This window comes from Podarcis melisellensis (genome assembly GCF_964234715.1).
Source record: "Podarcis melisellensis genome assembly, chromosome: 11".
Lineage (NCBI taxonomy): Eukaryota > Metazoa > Chordata > Lepidosauria > Squamata > Lacertidae > Podarcis > Podarcis melisellensis.
In genome coordinates, this window is record NC_138543.1 from 21,049,323 (window position 1) to 21,068,458 (window position 19,136).

The 19,136-nt window shown below is 41.0% G+C and overlaps 1 protein-coding gene across 1 annotated transcript; it reads right to left on the reverse strand.

The window, feature by feature from the left end:
- Positions 1-1,110: 1,110 nt before the first annotated feature.
- On the reverse strand, positions 1,111-17,559 carry DCP2 (decapping mRNA 2). Its single transcript, XM_081930853.1, has 11 exons — positions 17,413-17,559; positions 14,964-15,134; positions 13,185-13,305; positions 12,720-12,818; positions 11,015-11,167; positions 9,873-9,985; positions 9,639-9,749; positions 6,014-6,146; positions 5,624-5,725; positions 4,874-4,925; positions 1,111-3,645 (listed from the first exon to the last, which is right to left on the reverse strand). Exons 1-11 carry the CDS (start codon positions 17,463-17,465, stop codon positions 3,488-3,490), a joined length of 1,266 nt encoding a protein of 421 aa, XP_081786979.1. The 5' UTR covers positions 17,466-17,559; the 3' UTR covers positions 1,111-3,487.
- Positions 17,560-19,136: the final 1,577 nt, after the last annotated feature.

A 19,136-nucleotide genomic window follows, 5' to 3' on the forward strand; every position in this document is an offset into this window, starting at 1 on the left:
GCCTATTTATCTTTCCCTTGTTGAAAAAGATATAGCTACATATGTTTAAAAAGTATACCAAGCTATTCAGTAATAGCTAACTTTCCTGTAAGGATGCCTTCACAGTGCACAGTAAATTATTGTCACATGTAAGCACTCTAGTGTAAGGAACTGTGAGCAAGAACATCTGAATTGCACGTTTCACAATTAAGAACTACTGCGGAGGAACATGCATAACCTCTGCATGACCAGCTAAGAAAAACTCACAAGCTGCCAGACTCAGAACATTTGCAACTCACAGTTCCGTTTCAGATGGGACAGAAATGGAAGGAACAGGGAGAAGCAGCAGCAGCACCAAGCTTCATGTCAGAAGCTGCTCTAAGGACCCTTTCATAAATCTCCAGCACTAGTATGTGGTTGTACATCAAAAAGCTTGACATGAGCCATGGGCCACTCTGCAAAATTCTGCTGTGCTTTTCCTGCATGCAACCAACCATACAAAACAGCCCCAAAATTCAACTAAAATCAAGAGGGATTTTTGCCACAGCTGTATACCAGTATTTAGTACTACAATTCTGCAAAGCAAACTGCTAACCTTAGCACACAAATATTTGAGCCTAAAGGCTACCCTTGGAAAAGTGACGTGCAGCTAAATGTTAAAACTGCTCCTTTCTCCTCAATTCTGCTTTCTCAAGCTCAGATACTGAATACAAAGCTTTCAATAGCACACAAGTCTAGCGGAAACCACAGACTTCATGAGCCACCAAAAACAAAACAAGACAGAATAGCTATAAATCAAAGCTTCACTAAGCAACTCACAGACACACATACATTTATACAAAACCATTGTCCAAAAGCTCAGTATGCAACCCCAAGGATCCTGTTTAAAGTCTTTTGTCTGCTGAGCATCCTTTGCTTTTGTAGCAGAAATAATTTGACCTCAAAGGATCAGACAAGTAATGCAATTAGGTGCAGCACAGAGAGGAGTTTGTTGCACCTCCTCAAGCACATCAGACCAGCAGTCAACATTCAAGCAGTTTGATCTTTCTGTAAAGATTATCTCAAATCAATTCACATATCCATTCATTCCCCCATCTTTTAAAATGCCCACAGAGAAACAAAAATTCACAATTCCCAAATTGCCTTTTCTTCATTGTTTTACAGAAATCTATGTAAACCATATGCCTGGACTTTGGAATACACGCATATAAAAAGATTCATTTAAACACTTTGCAAGCAAAACAAAAAATCTCATACCATACAAACAAATTAAAAGTAAACAACCTGAAATGTTCACAGTGCAGGACACCCAGGAATCCATAAAACAGTTATTTTCAGACACTCTTAATACATGATAATAAAATTAAGGAACACAACTTTATGAAACATGGTACCTTGTAAAAGTGAAAATTATTGCATATTTACCATGTTTACTTGCAACCCATTTTAAGGCTAGATTTAACAAACCCAAGTTAGTCTTTTATAGCTTCTGGGAAGTTATCCATCAAGAAGCCTGACACTGTCTTTGCTAAAGAATTGCAAAATGGGAGCTACACTTTGTCTATCCAGACATTAGGGCAGAACTTGCACACTCTGAACACAAAGCTGTTTCACTTTAGATGTTTTGTCTCACTGCTACTACAGTGATTTAAGTGTTTGTCAGGAAGGAATTCATTTCATATCTGAAATTCACATAACTGTGCCAGAGTTCCATGGTGTACCAAAAAGGAAGCAGCATAAAGAGTAATATTCCTGGGAAATCAAGCTACATATCAGAAGAAGATTGGCACAAGCAGTCTGAAAATGCAATTTGCCATGAACGAGAAGTTAGCAAGTTAGGCACTTTTATTGCTATAAAAAGTCAAACTGCACTAAATACTGACCAAAATTTCCCCCTCTAAATAGAGGTGGACGGGGGAAAGTAGTATCTTCGTCCATCACCAACCTTTCAACTGTCTTAACAGATCCAGTGAATTTGCTGATTTGAATAAATTATGTGGCTGGCAGGCATGTAACTACTCAGCAAATCTGTCACTCAACAATATTTAAAATGGCCTGTAAATAAAACCTGATTTACTTGGAAGTTAATTTGAGTTTCTTTCCCAGGCAAAATGGAGACTCACAAAGTTTATACTTTCCTTGACAGTCCTTCAGAGCAAGGGAGATTTTGCAAGAGAAGAGGCACTATGCAAAATTATAAATGGTTTACTCAGTTCCCAAACTTTAACCCAGGTAGGCTGGAAGTTTGGTTTTTGAAATCTCAAACACTTATTACAAGCTGTTCTACAGTGCCAAGGTAGACAGGATATGGAGAGAAAGAGAGAGAAATTCAGCAGCAGCTCTGTAGGTAAGTTATGTTCACAGTCATGCCTTCAGAACAATCATGGGACGTCGTTTTGTAAACCATTCAAGATTTTTTTTTAGATTAAGCAATCTGTACATTTTGTTAAAATAAAAACTTAAATGCCTTTCTCTTGCACTCCTTGCTGCATTCTTGTTAAAATTGTTAAAATGTTAAAACTGTTGCAACTATTGTGTTGACACCAAACTCAATGTTGAAGCAGAAAGATATTGGTCAAAATGTAACAGAATAGAACAGTACAATGACATAACAAAACTCAGGCTGAATATCATGTGCTGTCCTGAACATGCTTTGAATTCTCTCCTTGCAGTACTTTAAAAAGGCTAGTTTACATTCTATACAGTAAAATTATCCCCCCCTAAATCCACATTTTAACATGCTGCATATTCAAACCAGTTGCTGTTATTCCAAAATGGCAGAAACAGCAAAATCAGACCAAGAAAACCAGGTTTACCATATCTGAACACCACCACCCAATCCTACTGGAACTGGAGAGGAGGGGGGAGACAATCTCTGAGCAGAATTCAGCTTTTCATTATACCATTACCATTTTAAAACATGCCTTTAAAAAAAACCTGGTGCAGTGCAAAAGAGAATCAAACAGAAGAAACTAGTTTCAAAAGCCAGTAGATCTGAGGGAGGAGGATCCTGAACTAGCAAAAGGAGAAATTTGCCTTTTAGCATACAAAGTCATAAAAGGTCTAACTATAGCCAGAATACAAAACAGGTGTGTCCTCAGAAGTTTCAGGCCAGTTGCCACCCTGTTGTGACATACTGGAAACCAAAGAATTATTGTACATCAGAGCAAATCTAAACACTTAAGAGGTTAGTATAGCACTAGGGCTAAATAAAATACTTCTCTGAAATCTAAACACACAGCAAAAAAAATGCCCTCTAATGCATAGTTAGGAACTAGCAAATGAAACACTGGAAAGCATTTTTTCCCCTCTGCAGGTAAAAGCTATACTGCATTTAAAGTGCAACACTGCAATGGTGTCACTCCCATATTGCGATGAGAAGCCTTCCAGCCCGTCACTAGGTCCCTGCATTGCTTTTAAACCTGAGAAAGGGTAAAGGCTGGATTTAAGAAACCTGCTCAGCTACTTTGCACCAGGTCTGTGGCAGACGTGTGCGAATGAACAACCATCAAAGGTCAAAACTTTTCATGATAGCATCATGGTCAAACTTGAAGCTCAGAAAAGCTCGTGAGGAGAAAGTGAATTTGCAGTGGCCATTGCATGACCCTGATTGTCCATGTTCTAAGAGCTGGTCTTCATTGACACAACACATGTCATATGCTGCTTCTGGATTTAAAAAAAGATAAAACAAATTATTTAGCAGTGTCAGAAATAGTCTTACTATTCAGATTAAAAAAGAACAGTAGATTCAGATTACTAAAGAAAGTTTCAAATTATTTGGCCACTTATTCATTAAAAACTGTTAAATTAAAACAGGTTTGCAGGAAAGAACACTTGGAACAATCTACATTTGATGTGATTTATTTATAGCATTTATATACTGCCTTTTAGCCAAAAAGACTGTCAGAGAAACGTAGAAAAAAATCAGTAACATATATATCTTCCTTCAACATACAGACATTTGAAGAATACTCTGGTTGCACAAGTGACTCTTGCATACAGCAGATAAACTGAATCAGGATGTGATCATGGGTTGAGGTTCAACATGTGACTTTCTGAACAACAGTAGTTCACATACAATTGGTCTCCACTACCAACATCTCCCAAATCCAAGCTATGAATTAAGACAAGTGGTTTTTACTTCAGTAGTTTTATAGGACCAAAAGGCCCAGTACCTACAAAGGATCAGGAGGTACTATTTCTTCTGCAGTTTGCGGTGTAGGGCTTCAGTGTGACAGGAACAATGGGAGGCTTTTAACTAAATAAAAAAACTAATTGCCACATTTGTGGTGCGGGGGTTCACTGGAATTGCAGTACATGGGAAGGGTTAGATCTTCCCTTGGCAGCTGCATGAGAATTCCCCCCTTCTCCCACAAAGGGTTAGGATTTATCATAATGAAGTGGAGAAAATGTGTAGATGGTATGAAGGGGGGGAGTGTCCTACCCCCCCCAGTTAATAATTAACACTAGGGAAGTGTTTGTGGGTGGGTGGGTGGGTGGGTGTATGCGTGAGAGAGGGAGGACCGGCTGTATGTATGTATGAGTGAGAGAGGGTTGCTGAAGAGACTCTCAAGATCACCACTACAAAGGTGGGTGACTCTGGCTAGGTCCACTACTAGCCAGCATCCCTTAAAACATGACCCCAAAGGAAATGCAGTTTTTGGTGGGGTGAAGTTCCCTAGTTGCCAACTAAGATATGAAACCAGCATGTATTGTATCCTGGTTAACAAGCATAGCTGCACTCATGGCTAGTGCCTGGCCCTATATACCATGGTTAAGTGGCTTGAGATAGTTACATCTGAACCAGGGTGTCATGTGTTGCTTAAGATACAATGCTCAGTGAAAAATAACGAGCAAAAGTGCTAACTTCAGAATGTAGCATACGCATACTTACCTGTTTCAAAATTATCTTGAAGTCTCCTGGGGTGTAACTTCTTTTCACATTTCTGGTTAAGAAGATAACTGTATGAGTTTGGGTTTTGTATTAGTTTTGAGTTTCATTTTAAATGTATCTGGCAATGGATGAAGAGTGCAGAAGAGATGCCTCTTACCATGTAGATATATTAAAAAATGCAGAATTAGGTTGCTATACATTGAAAGCTACAAAGGAGAATCTCTTTTGCAGGCCAAACTAACTTCATGGAAGGTTACCACAACCCAATGGTCTTTCACCACATACAGAAATCTGAAAGAATATGTATGTCCTGTGGCAACTCATACTGCAAGCTCTAACCCCTTTACTTTGCATTCTTTTCTAGCTAACTGAGCCACACATGAATCCGTTACAAATTTTGCTATCCTCCCCAGGATTACTTTTGAGTGGCAGTTTACCAATAGGAAGCACAAGAGACTCTTCTCAACTACTTCTGGGCAAATCCAATACGAGAGGACACTCCCCCACTTCCTTTTTAAACCCAGCCAAAATCTGGGACAGGTCTCAAGAGCAGCAAAAGTCCAGAAGCTGACAGTGTCCAAGCCAACGTTTTATCACGCTGAGACAGTCCACAGCCCGTCTCAGCATGAGGGCACTGTGAGGGCACCTGCAGCTCCAACTATCACTGAAATCTTCTTGATACCTCTGTGATTCTACAGCACTGCTGACCATTCAATGTTCTTTACACTTATTTACCATTAAACAACTTACCAAAGTTTGGTTCTGTTTAGCTGGCTGACTTTGCACTCCGTTAGTTTTCTTCTTTTGGTTGGGAGTGTCTTGGTATTGCTTTCTACCATTGCTACGTGGGTTCTGAGCAAACCACCACACAAAGAAAAAGAAGGAACTGAAGTTAAAAATCCATGGCCGCATACTGTATGCTTATGCATATATTAAACTGAATGAAATTTGATAACTATATTGCAGATGATTAAAGTACTGTGCATATGCTTAGTAATTCTCTGATTACCATAATATATACAGTCTTATTCCCTTAAGACACAAGCTTGTGAAGTTTTAAAGTTAAAATGCCTCATGTACACGGAAAACCAAGTTTCACAGAATTTGAGCTAGCACAAAAATGTATTAAAAGAAACTCACCTTTAGTTTTAATGCATCAGACGTCTCAAAATGATTGTTATATGGCTTCTGTTGCTGCAACTGCCTTTGTTTCGTCCACTGGTCTCCTGAAGGACCATCTGTAACCACTGGCTGGCTATAATGGAGTTTGGATCTAATCCCATCAAAAAAGGGGAGAGCAAGGGGCTTGTTTAGAAAAGATCAACAGCAGATTATGATCACAACAGCTTTAACTCGAACTGCTTAGGTATTCCCTACATGAGACTATATTTGCCAATTAACCATTGTGACAGTATGTTATAGATTTCCTCTTTAGGGCATTACTGCTTGTTTCAAAGGCACTGCAAAGTGGCGATTGCTGTTGACAAATGCATGATTCTCAGTCCACTCAGATTCATTGCTTGTCAATGCTTATAGTGACAAGGTACAATACGGTGCCGGGCGGGGGGGTCACCTGCCTTGATAGCAATTAACAGAAAAAAACACACCACTGCACTAGGAAAATTTCATTGAGCAGCACTCATCAAATGATGCCAATGGCACTGGAGCAACTAAGGGTTCACTGATCATTTGTATGCTTGCAATTCTACACACACGGTGGACCAGTAGAGATGTCAACTACAGTACATACCAAGTAATGAGAGATGCAGAGTATATTATTCAATTCATTACCTGCCCTTCACCAGCAGGTCCTGGGGCATGTGTGGCCAATTCCACAATCTTTTCACCTCTACAAAGGTGTGACCAAGTTAGGCTTGTGGAAATTTTACCATTATGTGCATTACATTATTTTGCCACGTCATCATCAAATCACAGAAACATCCACATGTATCACAGAGGCAGACACATTGCTCCACTGTCCATACAAAAGTGTCCATTCTCATATGTCTGGAACCAAGTGGTGGTTTAAAGAAAAGACAATATGAGATTTATTGCAGATGTCTCTTTCCAATATGGAACTGTAAAACCTGCATGTAAATATTGTTTGTTAAATTTGTGTCCCAGGGGAAAAGAAAGGGCCAGTGAACCAAAATGCCACATTACTGAATAACTTTTTCCTGCAGTTCAATGCATTTATTGAATACCCATGATGCAAGCATACAGCAGTACCTGGCAGTATTTTAGACTACTACACATTCATACATATTCAGCACTTGCAATGAACTGTAGGTGAACTTGCCTGTGGGTTCTGTTTGATTTGCTATAACCAATCTTAATTTAGGTTGTAAAGACTGCAGTCCTAGAGCCATAGAACTACCTAGTCCTTCTGTCTTAACAGCCCAACATATCCTTTCACTCTTCTTGATCCACACTGCTCAGTGGTCCAGAAATCTCCTGTCCCCTGAAATGACTCAGCCCTTGCTATTCCTTATGCCTCCCTTGCTCCCTTCAAAACATTCCTCAAAACTTTTCTGGAGGGTCTTTGGAACAATTCCCTAGTTCTGAGACCCTACTGTAACTAGGCTGAAATATTGAAATAATGGCACAGTTTACCCCTTCCTCCATTTTCTTCCTTCTGCTTATGTTTAGACTGCAAGTCCTTCGGGAAAAGGACCAGTTAAAGTGCCACTTACATAGATGCCAAATGTATTAATACCACTGCTGTTGATAATGCTAATGATGATAGTTATGTACTCTCAGCACCCACATACACTGAGAATAAGCCCTTTGCATATACAGTGGAACCTCGGGTTACATACTGTCCGCCTTACATACTGTCCGCCTTATGAACGCTTTGGGTAACAAGCTCCACTAACCCAGAAGTAGATGCTCCTGGTTGTGAACTTTGTCCCGGGATGCGAGCAGTAGTCATGCGGCAGCAGCAGGAGGCCCCATTAGCGAAAGTGCGCCTCATGTTAAGAACAGTTTCAGGTTAAGAACGGACCTTCGGAACGAATTAAGTTCATAACCAGAGGTACCACTGTAATAGGTTTTACTTTATTGTATGGGATTGTACTGCAAGTCTTTTTTCCTCTAATATCTATACTGGTTAACACTTCTGTAAAATAGAACATTGTTAATAGAACAGAACATTCCATCATTTTTTCACTCCATTTAGGTGGTAGAGACAATGCTTGGGGAGGTATTCAGCTAAATAATTGCACAAATGGTGGCTTCCTGTTTCCAGTGCGCCAGGTGGCTTCCTGTTTCCAGTGCGCCAGGAATGGACTCTCTCCCAATAACAATGTGGAAATTTCATTATCTGCATATCTCTTTGGTAGAAAGAGGTACCAGGCTCTCACCTGCAGCTTGCCTGGCGGTCTGGCACTCACTTCCCCATGAAATGAGAGGGAAGGCAAAGACACTGGGTGCATGGAGCACTCTGGCTGCCATGACCCCCCCCCCATACCGTTCCTAGAAGCACAGGTTATCCTGTTAATTGGATTCTAATTGGAGTAAACTACAGGCATGTGCCAGAGACAATGAGATAAGAAACTGCAAAAACAACCCAGCTACAAGGATGTAAAAGGTTTGGACTGAGAGATTTCATTTGGTGAAAGAGACAATGGAGGGAGGGGAGCCCACAGTTTGCTTCTTTAAAGTTTTTCTCTACATTTATGATAAGGCAACCCTCCCCAGGAACGCAGGTTTTACTAAAAATATCTGCACAAGCGAGGACGGAAGAAATTGGAATATAATATGGAATTTAACAAAATAGGAACTGCGTGTGTGAGAAAAAGGAACTGAGAGGGAAGGGTGGAGGAGAGAAATGCTATTCTTTGAAACATAGAGCAAAATCCTCCCTAACCTCCATTATCCAAAGGAATGTATTTGAGATAATTGGCCATAAATCAGCAGTAGGGAGCAAAGGAGTCTACCAGCTGTAGGGAGCAAAGGAGTCTACATTAACTATCTGCAGTCTGGATTCAGACCATTCTTCCTAGGCTGGAAAAATGGTGAAGACTGCTTGTTTACTAGAAGCCAAATCACGGGATGAAGCGATGCAGTGACTTTTGGAAACTGTGATATAACAGCTTCTCCTGGGGCATGATGGGAACTATCAATAGGAATGAAGGCTACAACACCGTATACAGATGGGAAAACATCAAAGAGAAAACTGTCACACGCAGGAAAGAATAAGGATTACAGCTAAAGTTCCTCACTTGAAACTTTATAAATTTTCTATTATACCAACACGAATAGAAATCACAAGATTGTAGCTGTTATACAGGGGATTATTACATCTGAATGGAAATTATTAAAATTTCGGAACGCAGAAAAAATGTAGAAGAATCAACTCATCAACTCTAGAATGCAAGTGGGCCAATTTAATTAAATTGTATAATTTGACAGTTGAATAATTGGCATTAATAATTGTATTAATTGGATAAAATTGGTATTGTTATAATGAAGCTGCTATTGGAACAATATTGGAAAATCTTTAAAAAATTATATATTTTAAAAAATAATGCACAAATGGAACAAATCCCACTCACACAATGGGAGTTCCTCCTTCTCCTCACCTATACATGCCCCACACCAATCCCAAATTGACTTCAGAGGGTTGGGGGAACCCCAGAACAGATTTAGGGGTCAAGAGGGAGAGAATGTTTCATCTGCACAAGGAAATATCACTTATTTCATTAAAATTATATATAATGGCTATAAGGTTACTGGTAGATTTCAAATTGAGATATATTGTTACCTCATTTTTTCCATGTTGGGTTTAGGTGGTGTGCTACTACTAGTTGATGAGAATCCATTGTCACTATCAGAAGAATCTCCATACCGTCGAGAAAGCCAGTCTCTCAGTGGTCTGTGGATAAGGTAATATTGGGTCAGCTTCTTGGGGCAAATTTTAGAACACAATAATAAAAATTTCCTCAACAAAGAAGTGAAATATAAAGGACTGTTTTTCTCTCTCTTCTCCTGAACACACCTGATGAAGGGAATGGCCATGAAAAACTTGTTAGGTGCCAAACCCAACTTGGACTTCGGAGTCATATCATTTCTATGGCAAGGCAATTTGTCAATTGAGAACCATTCAATGTTCTGAAACACAGAAAAAAAATTCCTTATATTACACAGAAATAACGGACAGGGAAATCACATTGCACCTAATCAGGAAACAGCATGCTTTGCTATCACTAGAAAAATCACTGACTATATGTTGCACACCCACCCAAAACAGAAAACTCAGAATATCCCCCCCTCAACTGCTAAAAAACGCTCAATGTGCTGCAATTTTTTTCCAAGATGTTGATCTGGTTCAAACATAACACTAAACCATGGTTAGTGTTAACTGTAGGTAATGTTAACCATAATTAGTAAGCTATGGTTAAAGCTGAGGTGTCTGGCAGACAAACTTTGGTTTAGTACATCACAGAATAGAGAGCAGCTAAGCCTTAAGAGCAGTCATGATTTTGTTGCCACTCTTCACCCAGGGTTCTGTAGTTTTTGGACCATGAAGGAATCTTAACCATGGTTAAGGACATCCAGATTTACACGTAACACTAAGTTATGGTAATTGTTAACTAAGGTTTATAAACCAACTACAAAACTTGTTTAACTGGCAACCTTTATCCTTAGATAATAAAACTTAAGCTGAAAGGCTTGGTTCACACATAATGCCAGCCCGTGGGTTAGTGTTATGTGCAAACTAGATCATTTAGACTGCAGATCACCCCTAATATGCATGTTGCCTTGACCCTCTTCTATGTTCTTTGCCTACAGTTTGCAAACTGTGCTAAGTGCCTATGGAATCAGCTCCCCCCCCCAAAACCCCAGGGCTTGGACTTCATGAAAGTAGGCCCGATGAGCAATGAAAGTAAAAAATGGGGCATACAAGTAATATATCATGAGAAAACAGCATGCATTAGCTGTTACAAAATGAATATTTCCATGTGACTCTAACAAACATGACAACAATATGATGCTGGTGTCCTGCATACCAGAACGGTGTACTAGAGAAGGACTCCTCAGGACATTTGACCACTGCTTTAGTCCTGCATAAATCATTATTTTCTCAATAATTTGATCAGACCTTACAAAAAAACAACACATGCATGTAAGTCTATTTACCCGAATCTCTCTCCTTGTTTTGGGATTAAATTTTGTGTCCTTTGGAATTCCTGGAATGATGTACAAGCGTGCCAGCTGATCATTTATTCGCAATTCAATATAGTCATCTTTATTGATGTAATCTTTTATATCAAAACCAGTTTCTTCAAATACCTGAAAATACACAGGCCAGAGTAAAAAAACTGCATTTGTATTTTAGCTGTTGTGTAACTAGTTATTTCACTTTATAGCTCAAAGTAATGAAAAAGTTGACTAATACTTTTCACTTGGGGAACTATATGTGAGTGAAAATACAAGCACTTCGCTACAGCTTTAAAAAGATTCTTTTAAAAATCAGACATACACTGCAAAGCTATCCAAAAATATTCAACAATCTCTACAGCAAGTTTTGAAAAATAAAAAACTTTGTAATAGGGTAATTGTAATATACTGAAGAGCCCAAAATGAAAAGAGTAAGTGGATCCTTTCTCAATTTTAGCATACTATTACAGATATTTCTATACTGCTTTATATGCATGTATCTCAAAGCATTTTCTCAATACAAGACACAATTTAGAGAAATTTGATGCTTCCAGTAGCTGGAAATCGTTTTCTCTGAATCATCCACTATTATTAATGGTATCCCCTTCAGCAGTTTTTAAACTGTTTCTGGGAATCCTGTACATCCTTAAAAGCTCATCAGGGTTTCCTCTATGAAATCAATGCTAGCAAACAAGCATCCAGTTTGTTCACAGCCACCTTCTCTTGAAGTGTGCAGGAAAGCACTGGATATGTTCTAGGTCATACCCTTCAAGCTCACTGGGAAAACCCTGCACAAAAAGAGCTTCTAAGTTCTATGCCTTGTTTTCAGGCTTTTGGAGTATCTTGTGAGATCTTAAAAGCTCTCTGCCTTGCCTGGGGTGGGGTGAGGTAGGGGGTAAGACTCATACGGCGTTGGTTGGGTCAGAAAAGTTGAAATTACACATTCTGAAAGCATGAAAGCTGTGAGTTACCTATAACGTTATCCAATTTTATTCAAGAGAAGAACTATAACCTATTTATTACATTGGCTATATACAAAATCTTAACACAGATAATGTCATCTATGAATTTAAAATATTTTTCATGCCTCATATTAATTCCAGAGAATATTTACCCAGGTAGGGGATTATAGAATTCCCTGTTGTCTCTCACTCGCAGTACTAAAAATGTGAAGAGCCATTTTTTTAAAAAATGACAGCAAGCAACTAAAAAACCCATTGGGGGGGAGTTACTCAAGATGACATGCATGGCGATCCTGTATCCTCCACTTTGTCTTTCACCAGAAAAGTGAAACAAGTTTATATTTTATGTTGAGAAAGGGAAATTGATTACATAGCAGGAAAAGCAATCAAGGAGGCTGTCCATAAAGCAAGCCTTGCCCTACAACAACCAGTTTCCCCATCTTATGCCACTTGGCACAATGTATGTCCAATATATAAACAGCATTAGTACCTCTTCTTTAAAGTAATTCTTACATAACTGTGTACAATATTATTGTACTGAATGTCAATGAATGCATAGGAATGGCAGCAACAACAACGTAAAAAGTTATATCCACGTTCGTCATGTATCAGGGGACAGAAAAATCACCACCTAATAGAAAAACACTAATATGGTACATGCACTTGAGGCACATGGGAACATGTCAGAGACATCGTTTTGAGTATAAAAGCAACTCAGTCACCTCTCTAGCAGCACAGTCGTGTGGAGCTTCCTCTTTATTCACTTTCCCTTTTGGAAAACCCCAGCCAGACTTTGCTAAATAACCCTGGACCAGCAGCACCTGCAAAATTTAAGCAGTCAATTCAAGACATAATTAAGCACTTAGAAGAAGAGAAGTAGTTGGAGGGCATCAAATTGTGTTAAGCACCAGTGGGATTGGGAAAGTTTCATATTTACAAGAACGATACACCAAAATAAATGATTGAGAAGGAAGAAAATCCAGCACACATTCTTCTCTTCCAGTGAGGGAAAGAATCTCAAACGATATATATTATTCAATTATAAAACTAGTGTTTACATAAAAAGGTATTGTTTAGGAGGTTTTGAAATAGTCACACTTAATGATTTTAATGTTAAAATCTAAATCAATATTAATTCCATTTTCCAAGACATAAAAAGAAATCCTTCAGATCAGTTTCACACTTACATTTTCAAGGCTCTCATCGAGAATAATGGCACCATAGGTTGGCACTCCCATTTTGTACTCTTTCCATTCATCTAAAACCCTCTGCACATCTTCACCTTGAGGCAGTAAAAAAGGGCAATGACTGAAAAGTACAGAAAGTCAAGGAAATTCACTGCACCAGGACACACGTTTTCACTCCTCAAATCATGTTTCCTTTCTTTCTTTGTCTCCAGCAAATCATAATCACTGACATTAAAGAGGGAACCTTCACACCACCGAGCTTTAACACCAGTGGGTTGGTTTTTCTTAAGAACTATCATGAGAATAATTGGGGGAGGAACCTGATATGTTAAGTCACTTGCCTTGTTGCCTGTGAAGAATTTTAAGGCACTTTTAAGTTTGCACAGGGATGCTTTCATAGTTTGAAACACCTATTTGAAACACGTATTTCACCACCCCCACCACCTTAAAGCTATATATGTGTAAACTGGCAATCAGGGCACTAGTCTTTAAAACTACACAGCCTAAGCTGTGAAAGGGGAAAGGGTCAGAAACATGGCATGGCTAAATGTACAGATCAAAGAGCTAGCAGTACAAGCTGGCCAGTGTCCTTTAGGGTAGGATGTGTTCCTAACGCCCTGAAGGGGCAGTCGTGAGGCCCAGTTTGAGAAATCATCAGAGATTCCTGTCAGGCAAAAGGCCCATCTAGTCTACCATTCTGTTATCACAGTGGCCAAGCAGTCCAACACCACTCTCTTGGTTATAGATTAATCTCAGTCATCTTTTGGGTCAGAAAACTGCCTTGTTTCCCTTCTTGATGACCTATGCAAGTAGATGGGCAGAGGAATATTCCGTCTGGATTGTCTCTGTGGGTTGGGAGGGTTCTGCTCTATCATATTTCCCTGCAAGGCAACTGCGCTCCTCAGATCGGCCGCTGCTGAGAGTACCGTACGCCCCAGAAGCACACTTAGCCTGTCCTATAAATGGGTTTTAATGTTATAGCTTCAACCACTCTGTGAAATTTGCAGTCTAAAAGTAGTATATAAATCATAGCACTTCTTTTTAAAAGTCTCTAAGAGACTGGCATGCAGCAGTAAGAAGCCTAATAACTGGATGTGGCCAGGCAGGTGAGAAACAACAGCTTAAAGTAATTTTAAAATGCATGCTACCCCCACCCCAGAAAAAGCATGAGCTGATGATTGGCATTTTCCAGTTTTACATGCATTCATTACATAGCAACAGGAACCACAAAAATCAACAGAATCTACTTGTAATGCCTCCAGTCCAGAGCTGTGCATGCATTCCAACAAAGGGCACTCCTGCACAAACCAATTTCCCCATTCATTTCTGTAGAAAGGATAGCCCACTCTGCATTAACAATGAGTGAAATTCTGTGCCATTCCCATCTCCAAACACATAGAAATTGTGTAATAAGTAGATAAAAAAAAAAGTAACAGAAAGCACACATAAATACGTGCAGCAGTGGTTGATGTGAAGAACTTCATAAATTCCAATTCTGGAGATCCCTTGCCTTAAAACCTAATCAGAATGATTTCAAAAGAAGTTACTCTCAAGTGTCTCATGACACAGGTAAATTGCCAGGGCACCTGACATCTTTAGGTAGGGCTGAGAAATACTTTTATCTGAAACTCTGGAGAGCAGCTGCCAGTCAGTGTAGACAACAGTGAGCTAAATGGGCAAATAAGAATAATAGTCTGTTCTCAGTATGAGGCAGCTTCCTGGATGGCACTCATGAACACAGTTTCACCACACATAGTTCACAAGACTACAAAAAGACACAGTAATACAGAAAGGATATCAGCTTTAGCAAAATCTCTTATCCCACACTGAGGTAATCCTGGTGTGTTCTGCATGTAGAAATCCAAGTAAAACCAATGGGCAAGCTCAATCTGAAAACACACTCGGATGGCATTGTCCCGTTCCTCGCTGGGAATGTGCAGAATAAATCGACTGTTGAGAGGGGGGGAATAATTTTATGAACTAGTCACTGAAACATCTGAAGCACAAAGAGCTCCTAAATTACAAACACAGCAAGAACAAAGTCAAAAAGGTTTATTTGAAAGGCACCACACATATTTAAAAAGTCACACATAGGTTTCAAGACATGTATTCAAGATCTGGGACATTTTAGTGACAAACTCCCATCAGCCACCATGAGATTAGAATCCTTAAGCTTCATGCAGATGAGTAAATACTATGGTTTACATAGGACCTTCAAATGCTTTCAGGTCTCCATGATTCAGCACCACCGCCATGAACTTCACTTGAAAGCTTTGAGGGGATTATAAAAATGCAGGAATTGTCAGGATGTTTGTAATATTTGATAATACTTATTTTTTTATTTTACTTAATACACTTGTATACTGCCTTTTCATAACTTAAAGTGTATTACAATGACTGCTAATAACAGATAAAAATGCATTGCAAGACTAAGATAAATCTAGCAACAAAAGCTAATGAACTAAGGCCAAATGAAAAAGATGTGCCTTGCAAACACTCCTAAAAGCTAGTACAGTGGTACCTTGGGTTAAGTACTTAATTCGTTCTGGAGGTCCGTTCTTAACCTGAAGCACCACTTTAACTAATGGGGCCTCCTGCTGCCGCCACACCGCTAGAGCACGATTTCTGTTCTCATCCTGAAGCAAAGTTCTTAACCCGAGGTACTATTTCTGGGTTAGCGGAATCTGTAACCTGAAGCGTATGTAACCTGAGGTACCACTGTATAGGCATCTGAGTGAAGACGTTCAACAGGCTTGCATTACTTGTGTAAAAGCCTTGCTTCTGGCCATTATGGTTCTTACTTTGTGTGTTATAGGTAGCTGAAGCAGAGAGCATTTAATGTTTGAAGCTTACATACATACTAGGTGGATGAAGAGATGCTCTTTCTCAGATACATAATTCTAGTTTTATTATCAAATAAAAGCTGTGGCCTCAGTTGAGTGCATATTTTCCCAGAAAAGCTGCTGGGTTGGTATTTTTAAATCAGGTTTTAGTGTTTTAACGAAAACACTTTGGGGATGCAAATACATATTTTAAACTTATTGGTTAATGTTATGTGTATTTCTTCCTACAACTTAAACCAAGCAAAGAGAAAGGACTTTTTGGGAGCTGTTTTCTACTTATGAACGTGATCTGTTTTGGGGTGCCATTCGCACCCTGAAAAGTCTGTAAGTAGAGCGCTGCTACTGCGTGTGCACAAAGTGCAATAGAGCACCTCTAGGTTTGCTGCGTTTGCAACCCGAAAATCCACAACATGAAGCAAACGCAACCAGAGGTATGACTGTACAGTACACTGTAAAAGACGTACAGGGTGGGAGTAGGCTAAACTGAAAGTTATAGTTGATGAGGTATAATAGTTCCATCAAGCCGCACATGCTATGTGTACAATACAATAACACCAAAAGTCTAACAAAACTACAGTATTTACAAAACCACCTATTGTCAAAACACATTGTGGATGTTACTTCAAAAACAGTAACTATACTGACTTGTGCTGCAAAATGACTACCTAATTTTCATTCCATAACTTCATAGCGGCATGAGCTTTCCATTTTAAAACTTGGGAATGTTTTATTGTGCGTGTATGTGATCTTCAGGTGAAGGGCGGTATAGAAAATCAATCAGTCAGTCAGTCAGTCAATCAATTAACTGCTGTGGGCGACACATTTCCTTAACCCTAATCCACAAAAATATGCATCATTTCAGTGTTACATTCAATATATACTTGTGTGTGTGTGTGTACTTGTGCATATATTCAGTGCTACGTTCAATATATATATCTGTGCCTTGCGTGTGTGTGTGTGTATATATATATATATATGTGTGTGTGTGTGTGTGTGTGTGTGTATATATATATATATATATATATATATATATATATAGTCTCGCACACAGACACGCGTCGTAAGAGCGCGCGCACTTTAAAGCCGCCTGTACAACCAACGACTCCCTCTCCCTCCCCGCCACTTTGGCTTATAGCTAATTAACCGGCACCACCAATTTCTGGGCAATTCTGAGCCGCGGGATTCTAAGCCTGGCGGGACTTTTAACTGAGGGAAGGCGACGCGGTGTCTCTCTCTCGGGTCCCGCCTGAGGGGCGGCCGCCTCTCCGCCAGCTCCCAGAGGAGGAGGAAAGGGCTTCGGACGCTGCTGACCCCCGGGAGGTCTCGCTCCGGCCCTTCCCCACAGCCGGCCGCCTCCCCGCTTGTGAGGGCGGAGGCGTCAATACCTGCACAGGTCGTCCAGGACGCCGCTGGGAATCTCGGCCCGCTTGGTCTCCATGGGGAAGCAGCGCGGCTCATCCCGACTCCGCGGGGCCCACAGCGCCGCGCGAGACGGACCTTAAAAGTGAGGGGGGGGAGCGAGCGAGAGGGGAAACGAAACGAGGCGAGGCGGTTGGAGGCGGGACTACGCCGTTTCCGTCCCGTAGGAAGGAGGAGAGGGTGCCCGCGAGCCAATCGTCTCTGTCTCTGGTAAAAAGAGAGGCGCGAGGCGGGGTTGGCGGGAGGTAGGTTGCTTCTCTCAACCAACCGCCGCGGCGAAAGGAAAGGAATGGGCTAATCGGCTTGCCCGCTGCTCAAGACGGACAGCGGAGATAGCCAGTCAAGTCGGCGAAGGACCGTGAGCGACGGGCGGGGCGACGAAAGAGGAAGGAGAGGAAGGGTTCAGCACCCAGGGAAACGAAAGAAACGTTAAAGCTCCGCGTTAAAAAATAAATAAATAAATCAGATTTTTTTAAAAAAAAATAAATATAGGGGGCGGAGCTTTCGAGGTGCGATTCGTGCGTCATTTCCAAAATGAGAGCCGCCGGGGCTCAAACCCGCCTGGCAGTCACACCCCGTAACCTGGAAGCTCTTTCCCCCTTGCCCGACTCCGGCTTATGTGGGTTGCTCAGGAACTCTGCGCGCTCTGCACATGCTCAGGGGATAAGTGAGAATTTCTCAGATCCAGCCAGCTCCTTATCAGCTTGTGATCTGAGCTTCGTGGGTAAAATTCCCAGCCCCTCCATATGAACACGAGTCAGATTTTGCGCGGGGTTCGGCCCCTCCAGCTCCGTTGATTTCTACGACTTCACGCACGTCTTAAGGCCTAGGATAGAGATCGTGAGAATATCGAAGCCCATTTGCTGAACCTATCCCATCATGCGAATGCATTTTCTGATACGTCCAGAGCTCCGTATATAAAGCTAGATCAGTGTTTCCCAACCTTTTTGGGGCAAAGGCACACTTGTTTCATGAAAAAAATCTAGAGGCACACCACCATGCCAGATGGGGAAAGGTCACTTTTTACTTATGTAAAAAAAAATAAAAAAATAGTAACAGCATAGAAGGTAATGGTAGATGACTGTTAGGGTCTCCCCCCAAATGCAGAATTCTATTAATATCTTCCTTAGCGAGCCGCGTTAACCCCTGTAATGCTTTCTATAGAGTAAGCATAGGGGACACTGGGGGATGTGGAACCAAGGGGGCAGTGGGCCAAAAGAGTTCGGGATCTACTGCTTTAAACAGAAATAAGAGCCAGTGGGTTCTTCCTTTTTTAAAGTATCGTTTCAGTGGGGACAGCAGTCCGGATTTCCAAAAAGCGGCGCTTTTTTGCGTCTGAGCAAAGAAGAGAGAGAGGGGAAAAAAGAGAGAGAGATTGATTTGTGGCTGCGCAAAGGGGGGAGGAGCCCAGGAGTAAAAGTAGGAAGGACGAAGGGAGGGGAAAGGAAAGTTAATAGAAGGAAAGGCGGGTGGGAGAGAAAGAGAAAGAAAGAGGGAAGGAAGGGGGGAAGAGAAGTGGAAAGGAGGGAGACCGAGGCGGGGGAGAAGCGTCTGGAGAGTTGCTCCGAAGTTTGGGGGGCCGCGGGGGTGGGCGCGCGTCCCAGGAGGCGGAGGCCAGCCCGGGCTGGGAGCCGCGCCGCGGCCCGGGGGCGGTAGGCGGACCGCGGCTCCTAGGATGTGGAAAGGGGAC